The following is a 12726-nucleotide window of genomic DNA, read 5'->3' as shown; positions in this document are numbered from 1 at the left end:
CCAAATGAGCCTATTATTAGGATCCTATTACTGTGATGTCTGAGTACAGCTTGTGCTATTTCATCTTCAGTTAGATCTGCTGGAACACTGTAGCGGAATACTGTCAGCTGTTGGTGCATGTTCACAGTACTGTTTTCTTTTATAAGTGTGAATTGGGTTCTTGGATGGGTTCATGACCTCCATATGAAGAAGAAAAAACACAAGGCTTGCATGATATTACCCTACTTTTCTGCTCAGTGCGTCTCTAACAGACCCGAACCTTTCAGTCCACTGATCGCTATTTTCTTCCAAAATTAGGCTGTTTGTGGCTGTGATGTGAAGAACAATTGGTTAACTTCCCCAGTTGACTGATCTAACCACTGTAAAAGTCCGTTTGTTAACTGGGTGGCTTGCATTTTTGTTGGCATTGTGCAGTGTATGTCTAGTCATTCAGCTGGAATCATATGCATTGATATCAAATATAACAAATAAAAAAGAACACACATACTTTAAGACTTGATATGTTACATTGTGTTATCATGTATAATTGCACATTTTTATTATCATTATTTTTGTTTTGTTTTGCAAATTGGCTGTCATTTTTCTGTGTGTGATCCTTTAAACCAGTGATGCAAGACTTATGCCATAATACATGTTTATTTGTTCATATGATGTGACATAAAAAACTTGTTATTTATCTATTTGTATTTTCGTGTTTGTTAAGATTCAGCACCAACTATATATACAGTGTAGTTTGTATCATTGTAAATGGTCAGTATTACAAATGAATACTACAGCTTGCTTTCTCATAGTCCAATCAAGAGGAATTCAACATATATCATACATAAATGCCCACACTCAAACGGTTAAGCAAACCTGCAAGATGAACAAACAGAGGCTAAAGAAGAAATACACAAAAACCCACCTGGATATCAATCAGTTCATAAAATGTCCAACTCAAAATGTTTTTGTCTCATTCATTCTTGTTTTCAGACTGTGCAGTCTTTTGCACCACATAACAGCAACGGGATTACATTGTGGGTCTAGACTTTACGCTGGACGGGGCATCATCAAATCGCCCAACTTCCCCAGCAAGTATCCAAGCGACATCGGCTGCGAGTGGACCCTTATCGCCGAGGATACGGGTCATGTGACACTGACATTTGAGGCGTTTGAACTGGAAGAGAGCCCAGGCTGCTAGTAAGTGATGACATTTGAACGTGAACTTGAGTCGCTTCACACGTGATAACAAGATGTCTGCAATTTGTTTTCATGCATCACCACATTTCTTCCTGCTCTCCCTCTCTTTTCAGTGGTTTTTGGGAGCAGCATCATTTATCAAGATTTAAGATGTGTCACTTTAATTTTGTCATGTAGGTTCTTCTTCTCATCTTGTGAATCTGAAGTCCTGCTGTCATAAACTCTGTCGGGTCAAAGCTTAAGACATTTCTAGTGCTTCTCTGCCTGGTATTATTCTCTACATTCAACGGATAAAGACGTATTCCTTTCTTTCATCACCACTAAACACATGAGTGAGTTTTAGCCGATAGTTGACGCTTGTTGTTCTGGTGTCATGTGTCACCTGCAGACAGAACTTGGGCAGAGATACCAAGGGTTTGCCAAAGAGGGCGGTGCTTTCTTCTTTTTTTTTTGGGGGGGGGGGGGGGGTGGGGTGGGGCTGGGAGGGGGAGTGGGCAAGGGGGTTTCTCTGAAAGTTTTGCAGAAAGCTTCAGTCATGCTCTCAACCTGACCTGAGATCTGCCAGATGATATGTTTGACTTCCTGAACATGCATGCTAGAGAAATCATGTGATGATGGAAGATGTGTAGAACATGAGATGCATTCTTTGGATGATGTCTTTCAGCAGAAAGGCTCAGATCAAATGTACTCTGTGTTAATGTTATCCTTTTGCTTAAATTCTAGGTAAACACCCAACCCTAACAGTCTGTGAAAACAAATAGTGGACATAAAATTCAGAATATTTTGCTGGCATCACACCCCCACTGTCTGATGATGAGGAATGGGTGGTTGTAGTGGTGGTGGTGGTAGTGGCAGTGGAAGCAAAGGGTGTGGTTTCAGACTATAGAAAAAAATCGCAGTAATCAATAAGTTTAAAACATATTTCATTCTAATTAGGCTGCTTTTGTAAGTCTGAAAGCAGGCCAAATCACATTTCTCTCTAAATTTCTCCAATCATGTTTGCTTGTTTGTTATCCTTAAAGTGCTTCTAGTGGTAGTTTTGCATGATTCTTATGTATATGTTTGCAGTCTGAAAGTATAGACCACTAAAGCATGATTGAGATTGATTACTTATATACAAGTTCATGTTGTATATTATGTCGTCTGACATGTACACTGTAAAAACATCGGTGTTAGATTTAACACCACGGGTGTGTTAAATCTAACACTGATCAAACTTCAATAGAGGACCACACCCACAGGTGTTTATGCACTGTGATGGTGTTGAAAAGTGTTCACCTGACACTTCGTGGTGTTCATTTGACTCTGTACCTGGTGTTATTTTGACACTGTACTGGTGTTAATTCAAAAATGACACCACATGGTGTTGATTTGATATTTGTTGGTGTTAATATCAATGGTTTAACACCCGTCCAGCTTCAATAAGAGACCACACCAGCTGGTGTTACTTTGGTGTAAATTTATTTTCACATTTTTTCAAAAATCTAATATTTTAATGTAAAATTCTTGATCGTCTTGTTTAAATTAGAAATCAACAAGAAGTGCAGTTACTAAGAAACTCTTCAAAAAACAGTTTAAAATTTGGAAATGACACCCGGAGGTGTTAATTTAACACCATAAATGAGCACCGAAAATTTAACACCAGCTCGGTGTTCACCATTTAACACCGGACTTTTTGCAGTGTAGGCATGTCAATAGTTGCATATTTGATGGACAGGCCAGGGAGAATTTTACACATCTGTTGTGTGGAATGTTGTTTGCAGTAAGCAGTCAACAAGGACTCATTTCAGTTTGTGAAAACTCTTGAGCATGTCGTGTAGAAATGGTTGTCAAAACGTGATTACAAACAATGCGTTTTTGAACAGCTGAAACTCCTAAGCGTTGGAGCACCGACCGTGATGACGCACATGCCAATTTCTTCTCTCTCTGGTGCCCACATCTGATTGTCATTTACCCCTCGGCTGCGATTCTCTCCGCGACGAGTGACATTAATGCTTGAACAAGAGTCTTGTGAATAACAGCGCAATATTCCTGGCATAACTGTCCAATCCTAGAGTTTCACTCTCCTGCTTGAAAGTTCAAAGAGTTTGAAACGATTAGCAGGTAACCAGCAGTGTCGTTTTAAATGCCAGATCAATCGTTTTTGTAAGTAGTGTAAACAATCTGCTCCCTGTTCCAAGTGTAGGAGTCCAGAGTTTTACAATTTTATGCTGATAAATGAATATTGAATCTTCCTGGCAGACAATGAGCACTGCATTTAATGTTTATTTTAAAAAAAATCATTTGGGAATACCAGTTCAGTTGTTAGCACATCTGTCAAGTACCAGAGTTTCTCATTGATGCAAAAAATGTTGACATCTGAAAATGCATGACATATTATGAGCAGAGAACTACCTGTCCAAGCACCCTTTTGTCCATCATTCCATTTTACATCTTGTTGTTGCGATTTAAGAAAAACCCTCGTCAATCAAAACATCACATTTTGCTCAGTTTCAGTCACCAGAAGCCCAATGTTGAAGGCCTGCGAGGGCTCAAGTTTAGTCGCTCAGGTGCAAGCCGTGTGCTAGCAAGAACACACAAAGCTGTCTTATTCTGCAGTAGGTTTCCTGAAAACTTAAAAATCTTGTCATTTCCCTTACAAGAGAATATAGAAGCCTCCTGATTTGGTATTTGTTTTCCACCTATTAGAGATCCATGTACACTAGCAGCATCTCTTTGATTTCTCTGTGGGGACTTCCTGAGTTTGAATATAAGATGTGTGAATGTTGATAGCAACCCTGCATGTGCACACATTTTCATTCAAACACAGAGCATGGTGCAGTCGCATGGCAGGATTTATGATATTTGGAGATGCGGGGAGAGCTGCAGGCTTTGTGCATGCTTAACAGAGGATCTGATTCATGTACTCATGAGCATGGCATAATGGAAATTGACAGTGAAGAGACTCTCATGTTTCTATGATGCATAAATGTTCAGCTCATATTGATTATAAGCAGATGAGTAGTTAAACTACCCCTATGTGTTAGTAAGATTCACAAGGAGCTGGCGTTACTTTAAGTTGAGCATGGAGTTAGCCAACCTTTTTATGATGATAATAATGCCCAAAGGGAGGTAAGCTAGAAGTTAGGGTCCTCAAGAATTTCTCAGAAGGCCCATTCACACATGTAGTATTATCAATTTTCGGATCATGTTTGCAAGACTAAAATCAATTTTATTTGTTATCATTCACACATGGCCAAGAAACTCACTCTGCTTCTGTTGAAACTTTTAAATCCTAAAATTGTTCATGCCTACAACTAGAACATGATCCAGGCACCCTCATGCCAGGTTTGGAGGACGAGTTGGATCATGGGATTTTTAAAAAAAAAACCAACAACAAAAGAATTGTTGAGCGCAGGCCCATCACACCCACTGCATGAAGCAAATTAAGGATTTGGAAAAAATAAATATTAAGATGATTGACTGATTGTAGCAACATCATGTGGATCACAATATTAAGTGATTTGTGTGTATGTGCTCACACACAAAAATTTACCAGTTTTTGTACTGTGTTTCCCCATTTGATCTTGTCAATTCTTGTGGGGGAGTGTGTGTGAATGGGTCGATAGTGTACTAACTTCAAATTATAATAAAGTTCAGTGGATGATGGTAACCACAAGATTAGCAGTGATTATCTCAGATGGCTGGATAGATAGGGGATATCCCCAATGGAGCTTTGCTGTTAGTGATCCATGTGAAAGCCGTTATCAATGAACGCGTGATTAATCTTGGCCTCTACAACCTCTTAATAACAGACACATTGGAATACATTCATACAGTGTATAAGCTAGCCTTATATGTTTAATGAAACAAAATTAAAATTTTGATTTCCCTGGGAACAAGCTCTTTGCAAGAAACTAAAGTTGTTGCTAGCACAACTGAAAATCCTGTCATTTGCGATAGGCAATAAGTGAACAAGCTCATTATTGGTGGATCAGTTTCCCTTTCACAGTAAACGTAAGTGGATCCAGAGGGGGGTACCCCGTGCGCACCTTTTCGTTTAAAAAAAAAAAAAAAAAAAAAAAAAAAAACCTGAAAGGGGGCGTGGGCACCCCCTTTAATTTTTAAATTTATAGTGGCCTTCCAAGGGAGATGTAAAAAGTGCCCATTATAGACAGGGTTATTAACATGGCTTTGGGGGGGGGGGGGGGGTATTTTTACTGGCCATATATGGCAGATGGCCACTATAAACAGGTGCTCACTAGGTCAGGTTTGACTGTATTTTGTTATCCCATTGTCCCAAGTATGCTCAGGCAGGTGTCTATGGGAAACATGTGTTATAGCAAAATCAGCTTGTCCTCAACGGGATAAGGGAGTGTGTTTTCATGTGCCTCTCTCCTTCGTAAGTCCCTTCTGTGTCGGTCTTACCTGATCATTTTGAGTGGCCATATTTGGCAAGTGGTCTCTAGGTAGACAGGTGGCCATAAAGGCAGGTTTGACTGTATTTTGTTAAAGAAATGTATTTTTCATATACCTCTCTCTTTGGTAAGTCTCTTGCTCTGTCTGGCTCATGTGATCACTTTCGATGTTGCAAAAGTGGAGACAAGTCACTGTTCATGTGAAGAAATCCACCTGTTTGACATGAGGATGATCATCAGGAGACAGGTTGAATGTTATCTGGATGACTTCAAGGTCACATACCCTAGTCTCATCTTCATCTTACCCTCTTTCCTTATGGTAGTCAAATTGGATTTGCATACATCTTTTAATGTCTCCACAGGATGTTTGATTGAGATTGCATGGTTTTCTGTCTCCTCTAGATCTTTCCACCACAACTTAAAGGACAAGTTCACCTTCATAAACATAAGGATTGAGAGAATGTAGCAATATTAGTAGAACACATCATTGAAAATTTGAGGAAAATCAGACAATCCGTTCAAAAGTTATGAATTTTTGAAGTTTTTGTGCAGTACCCGCTGGATGAGAAGACTACTGCAGTGTATGAATAACTTAGATGTCACATGCGTACAACAATATAAGGAAAATATAAAGAGAATTTCACAAAATTCCATCTTTTGAAAAAAGTACACATTCCCCTGAGTGGTTACTGACAAATGTTATGGGTAATATTATTCCCTCTGCCTTTAGAAAGAGGCAAGTCAAGTTCACTTTTATTATGCCAAAAAAGTGAAAATATGTTGAATTTTCTTTTACATTTTCTTTATACTGTTGTACGCATATGACTCACAAGCTGTAGTAGTCTCCTCATCCAGCGGTTCCAACACAAAAATTTTAAAAATTCATAACTTTTGCATCGATTGTGCAATTTTCCTCAAACTTTCACTGATGTGTTCTACTAATATTGTTGCATTTTCTCAATCCTTATGTTTATGAAGGTGAACTTGTCCTTTAAAGAAGAAATCCAGGTCAATTTCTTATTCATTTCATACACAGAAATAACGAAAATATAATCTTTTGGCTGTGTAGATATAAAACTTGCCTTAAAACCACCCGAAATAAAAATAACAACTGCTAAAGGTAAAACATAGCTCTCGTTCGCCTGCAGAACTGTCAAATTTCGCTCCAAAATGTACACATATGCCTAAGAAATGTGTGGAGTAATGCTTTAATAACAGGATATTCGTTTGGTAACGACAAAAAAATGTAAAATATTAACCAAAAAAGTTTGCCAGAGTCGCAATCTCAGAACTTACCCAATCGGGGTCAGGCTAATTCGGACTCGGGGACAACTTGGCCTTGCTTTGACGGCAGGGCTGAGTTGTCCCTCTGAATTGTGCAGTTGTACCATGGGAGCACTTCGCATTCTGGCTTCGCATTATGCCTTTTCATGTGTCAGCTAAAAATGACAATTTTTCTGAATTTCATTAACATACATGAAAATTGTGAGGGCAGGACATTATCTACTCACTCATCTAAATAAGGACTGGTCAGGAAATGTTTTCCACAAAAAAAAAAATTGAAATTTCAAAATGTCATATCTTCTTTATTTCTCATACAATTTTTTTCATTTTTTATTTGTTGTTGATTTATTTTGTTTTGGAGTTAATCATTTTTTGGATGGATTTCCTCTCTAATAAGAAAAAAAGAATGCCCTTATAAACTTTCTTGGTTCTTTGTACACTTGTGCTACTTGAGGCTATGAGTTGGAGATGTGCTGATTAGCGAATTTGGACAAAATCTGAGAAAGGTGAAAATGGAAGGTCAAATGTCAGTAAAATTGGGCTACAGTGGTATTTTTTAGCAGTAATTTCAGTTAGGAGTGTTCACTAAGAAATTTATTTGTTAGGAAATGTTAGAATGAATGCATGAATATTCATGTAAAATAATGTGTGGTTATTACTGGGTCAAGTTCAAAGTTAACTTCCACTTGTGCAACTAAGGTTCATAATTCTGAGAGTTCATTAGTATGCCTCTCCTTTTCATTTCAGATTAACAAACCTTCCGAATAACTAACCGTATTTCAGTTTCAGAGTAATGAACCTTCAGAATAACGATCTTCATTTAATTATTTCTGGGTGTATAATTTATTTCAGTTACATAGTAAGCATGGAAGAAGGAGACTAACAAGGAGGAGCACATTGGGATAACTCTTAGGTGCTTTTTACACTTGCAAATTTTTGCTTAGTCCGGTACCAACGGTGGGGCTAAGGGGTGGCCTTAGCCCCATCGTTGGTACCGGACTTTCCTTAGCCCACTTTCTGTTTACACTCGTTTTTGCCAAAGTGGGCTAGCCCCACCAATAGTCCCGTACTATCTGGCCCTGCAAAATAGCAGGGTTAGCACCGCAATTGCGGTGCTAACCCCGCAATTGCGGTGCCAAGCAAACGAGTGTAAACAAAACGAAAAAATAATCCGGGGCTAAGCGACGGAGACGAAGTCCGACCCCCACTGACCTATCAGAAACAAGATAATCAAGTGCTGCCGGTGCGTGCGTGTACGTGTACAGTGCACAGCGTAATCATGAATATGCATGTGGTTTGGAAAGTACCGGACTAAGAAATACGAGTGTAAAAAGGTCAATTTTCTCCGTAGCCCTGGACAAGAGCTTAGTACGGGACTTATTGGCGAGTGTAAAAAGCTGAAAAAATTGGTACCGATGGGACTAACGATAGTCCTTGCTCAGAGAAAGTACTGGGTTAAAAAACACAAGTGTAAAAAGGGCTTTAGGTGCTCTTCCAAGGCTGCATTTATCTAACTTGAGAGGGAGAATCACGTTTACAAACACCGTTCCAAACGTGGTTTGAAACACGTTTCTCAGGGTGCCGCGTTTATCTAACCATCATACAATCGCGATTCAAGTGGTGCCACTGCTCAGCTGCTTTGCGCCGTTTGACCCCGGGAAGTAAAGGTCAACTGCATACCCCGCCACCAAACATGCCTCATCATTCACACACAAATAATGGGTAGACAGCACAACCGGAAACAGCTGGGATTTGACCTTGAGATATAAACGCGTTTTAAAACGGCATTGCATTTATCTACTCATAGAACGAAGATCGTGGTCTCTAACGTGTTTCAGAATGCCCTTTGAAAGGCGTTTCAAAACGGCATTTCTAAACGCGTTTGAAAACACGGTTGCATTTATCTAACCCCTGAAAATGCCTTCAAATGCGTTTAGGGTCGTGATTCTCCCTCAGAAAATTGTTAGCTAAACGCAGCCCAAGTCACAAAGTTAAAGGTAGGGCCTACTGTTAACCTTTGGGAGCAGTGACTTAAAAAAAAAAAATCAAGTTGCGGCATTTGATGCATAATGTACTATGTGTGGCAGACTACTAGAGGTTATGACGTACAATGTATGTGCGGACAACAATACAAAGAAAATATAAAGAAAATGCCACAAAAATTCACTTTTCTAGCATAATGAAAGAATAATTGCTACCCATAACATATGTCAGTATCAAGTTGATGGAATGTGTAATTTTCATGAAAAATGATTTTTTTTTTTTTTTTTTAGTCTCCTCATCCAGCGGTTTCAACACCAAAACGTTAAAAATTCATAACTTTTGCATCAATTGTCTGATTTTCCTCAAACTTTCACTGATGTGTTTCACTAATGTTGCTGCTTTTACTCGATCCACATTGCTCTTTGGGTTTGGGTTCCCTTTAATGTGTCCACAACCCATCTGGTTGGCATCAGTCAATTTCAGTGGATGATTCCAGAGTCTCCGATTTCTCCCTCGTCACTTTTCAGGCACACATGTTGAAGGATTGTCAACGGGATGATGAGAATCATGGCTAACACATGGGTCATGGGCTGATTATCACTACCAGGACACTATGGGGGGGGGGGGGGGGGGGGAAGGAGGAAGGAGGGATTATAAAGCCTTATTTTATTTTATTTTTCTCCTCAAAAGCAATGAGTCTATTTCCTTCCTGCCATTCTTTTTTTATGTATGTGTGTGTGTGTTTGTGCTATAGGGCTACAGGGCATATCTGATCATTAGTGTGAAATCATTGATTTAACTCAAAGACATAGAACAATAATGGGTTCCGAATAGATCATTCATTGAATTAGGATAAGTAGGTTGTAAAAAGTTGAGTGTCTCCAAATAATATATAATGGCAAAGGTCTGGAAGTGCAACTAACCACACTTGAGGTCACTGTCATGTTTTTGTCTGTAGGAAATTAAAGATGTCCCTCGGTTCTTCATTCTATACTCTCTTTTTCGTGGCATGTAATGTCACCAAGATGGGTTTCTTGGCAAAGGATGGCTCCAGAGGTTTCCGATTGTAAGGAAAGGGAAATTAAAGGGATCGTGCAGGAATTTTGAAGTATGGGCCCTCATTTAGTATTTGCTGATGTTATGTGCCCTTAAAAGATAGGTTCTAGCTGTCATCCAAGAACTCAATTTATAGTATGTTTTCAAATGTTTTGTGATGTTAACAGTTTGAATAATACTGCTTCTACTACTACTGCTACTTTCAGTAATCATGGTGAAAATAATAAGTTTTTCATTCTTGTCGGGCATCCATCATGCCATTTTTTTGTGACCTTTTCAATTGAAATTTACAAGATACAATACATAATAGTTTTTTTTAAGTGAATGTTTCGTAAAGATGAATTAAGACATTGTTACTCACTTTTTGAAGCCCAATTATAGGCCACTTCAGTGTCCAGATATCTATTAGTGGTAATTATCACTATGAATATTACAGATCTGGACCACACTGAAGTGTCAATTTTTTACATCCAATTTGTGAATGTGTCTTGTTTCTTCACCCTTTGTATGCCTGGTTACTTTTATAGCTCAACCTGCCAAACTTTTTATCTTCATTAATCCTTCCAAAGCTTGACCTACTTTTCTCATGGCTATTACTCATAAACACTGAATAATCGGTGTGTATTTATGTTGATGAAGGGCAATTTGTCAATCAGTTTGCTATATACAAACCAACTCGATGCAATAATTAGCAATTTGAATTACCGGTAAAACTTGACCCTTTTACTGTAGATTTTCAAACCCACTAAGCAAATAGGTGGACCAGTGTGCCTCAGTCCAACAGAAGGTCATGGTGACCCAATTGGGATTAGGGGGATTAGATGATCTCAGTTCATCTGACAATTAGTTTCCAGCCATCTGTGCCAATTAGTGATAGAAAGCACTCCAGCATCTGTGCCTAGTGGCAAACAAAGCACAAGCAGGGTAATATTTTGAGCTCCCTCATGGGGACATTTATTATGAGCTCCCTTGTGGAGACATTTATTCTGAGCTCCCTCTTGAAGACATTTATCATGAGCTCCCTCATGGGGACATTTATTATGAGCTCCCTTGTGGAGACATTTATTCCGAGCTCCCTTGTGGAGACATTAAAGGACAAGTTCACCTTCATAGACATGTGGGTTGAGTGAATGCAGCAATATTAATAGAACACATCAACGAGAGTTTGAGCAAAATCGGACAATCCGTTAAAAAGTTATGAATTTTTGAAGTTTCTGCTCAGTCATGGCTGGAGGAAAAGACTACTATAGCTTGTGATGTCACATGAGTACAACGATATAAAGAAAGAATAAAGAAAATTCAACATATTTCCATTTTTCTCGCATAATAAAAGAACACTCGACTTCTCTCTTTCAGAAGGCAGGGGGAATAATATTACCCTTAACATACGTCAGTAGCAAGTCGAAGAAATGTGCACTTTATTCAAAAAGTGAAGTTTTGTGAAATTCTCTTTTTATTTTCCTTATATAGTTGTACGCATGTGACATCATACACTGTAGTAGTCTTCTCTTCCAGCAGTGACTGCGCAGATGCTTAAAATATTCGTAACTTTTGAACGGATTGTCCAATTTTCCTCAAACTTTCACTGATGTGTTCAACTAATATTGCTGCATTCTCTCAATCCTTATGTATATGAAGGTGGCTTGTCCTTTAATTATGAGCTCCCTCGTGTAGACTTAATATTGTATATCTAGTGATAATGTTTGATTTGTTTAGAATTTAGTATGGTCTGATTTTATGTCAGTATAAATGTCTGGGGTGAATTATTTTTTTAATAGGGTCCCATTTTTTCTCCTTTTCTTTTTCTTTTTAAAACAACAACAGGAACAAGGGTGATACACTATCGCAAAGAGGATTAATAATCTACTTGTAAATAGGCGTGAGTTTCATGCCATAGTAAAATTGCTAGACTTTCAACCCCAAGCAGTTCGAGCTACCTTGATGAAAGCTTGGAAACACCCAATCAAGACTTGCAAGCTGTGGTATTTGCAGACAATATAAGATACTGTGAGGTTGTTGTTTTTTTATGTTAAACAGGTCCCCTGTGTGTTCGTTAACAACATGTACTTTTTTTTTCTCCTCGCAAAGTTACTAAAAAAATGCAGTTTCTGGAAGTCCTCTTTCCTCTGTCTGATATAAAAACTTTGAGGTTTGGCTGTAAGAAGGGGGAGGATTGAAGGGAAGTAACCTTTCTATAAGTCTGACCTTGGCATTTGCCCGCTATACTGACTTGGCTGTATTCTCCAGTATAGGATAAGTGGTGGCCTTGATGCTCCCTCTTTTTATACCTAGAACAGAATGTATAAGTCATTAAAGGACAAGTTCACCTTCATAAACATAAGGATTGAGAGAATGCAGCTATATTAGTAGAACGCATCAGTGAAAGTTTGAGGAAAATTGGACAATCAATGCAAAAGTTATGAATTTTTAAAATTTTTGTGTTGGAATCGCTGGAGGAGGAGACTACTACAGCTTGTGAGTAATTATGCGTACAACAGTATAAAGAAAATGTAAAGAAAATTCAACATATTTTCACTTTTTTCGCATAATAAAAGAGCACTTGACTTGTCTCTTTCTAAAGGCAGGGGGAATAATATTACCCATAACATATGTCGGTAACGAGTCAAGGGAATGTGTACTTTTTTCAAAAGATGAAATTTTGTGAAATTCTCTTTATATTTTCCTTATATTGTTGTACGCATGTGACATCTAAGTTATTCATACACTGCAGTAGTCTTCTCATCCAGCGGTTACTGTACAAAAACTTCAAAAATTCATAACTTTTGAATGGATTGTCCGATTTTCCTCAAACTTTCAATGATGTGTT

The 12726-nt window shown here is 38.4% G+C and overlaps 1 protein-coding gene across 1 annotated transcript in view; it reads left to right on the top strand.

Moving 5' to 3' along the window:
* The window catches only part of LOC139723954 (uncharacterized), a 138541-nt gene that overhangs the window by 86178 nt on the left and 39637 nt on the right, over positions 1 to 12726 (top strand). The window contains exon 3 of the mRNA XM_071635153.1: positions 973 to 1179. Within this exon, the coding sequence (XP_071491254.1) occupies positions 973 to 1179 (207 nt within the window). The remainder of the gene's footprint in view (positions 1 to 972; positions 1180 to 12726) is intronic.

This window comes from Diadema antillarum, unplaced genomic scaffold (assembly GCF_040938485.1).
Source record: "Diadema antillarum isolate AM-2024a unplaced genomic scaffold, OU_Dant_1.0 scf00000203, whole genome shotgun sequence".
Classification (NCBI taxonomy): Eukaryota; Metazoa; Echinodermata; class Echinoidea; order Diadematoida; family Diadematidae; genus Diadema; species Diadema antillarum.
The sequence above is the reverse complement of the archived record's forward strand: the minus strand, read 5'-3'. Positions and strand labels throughout refer to the sequence as shown.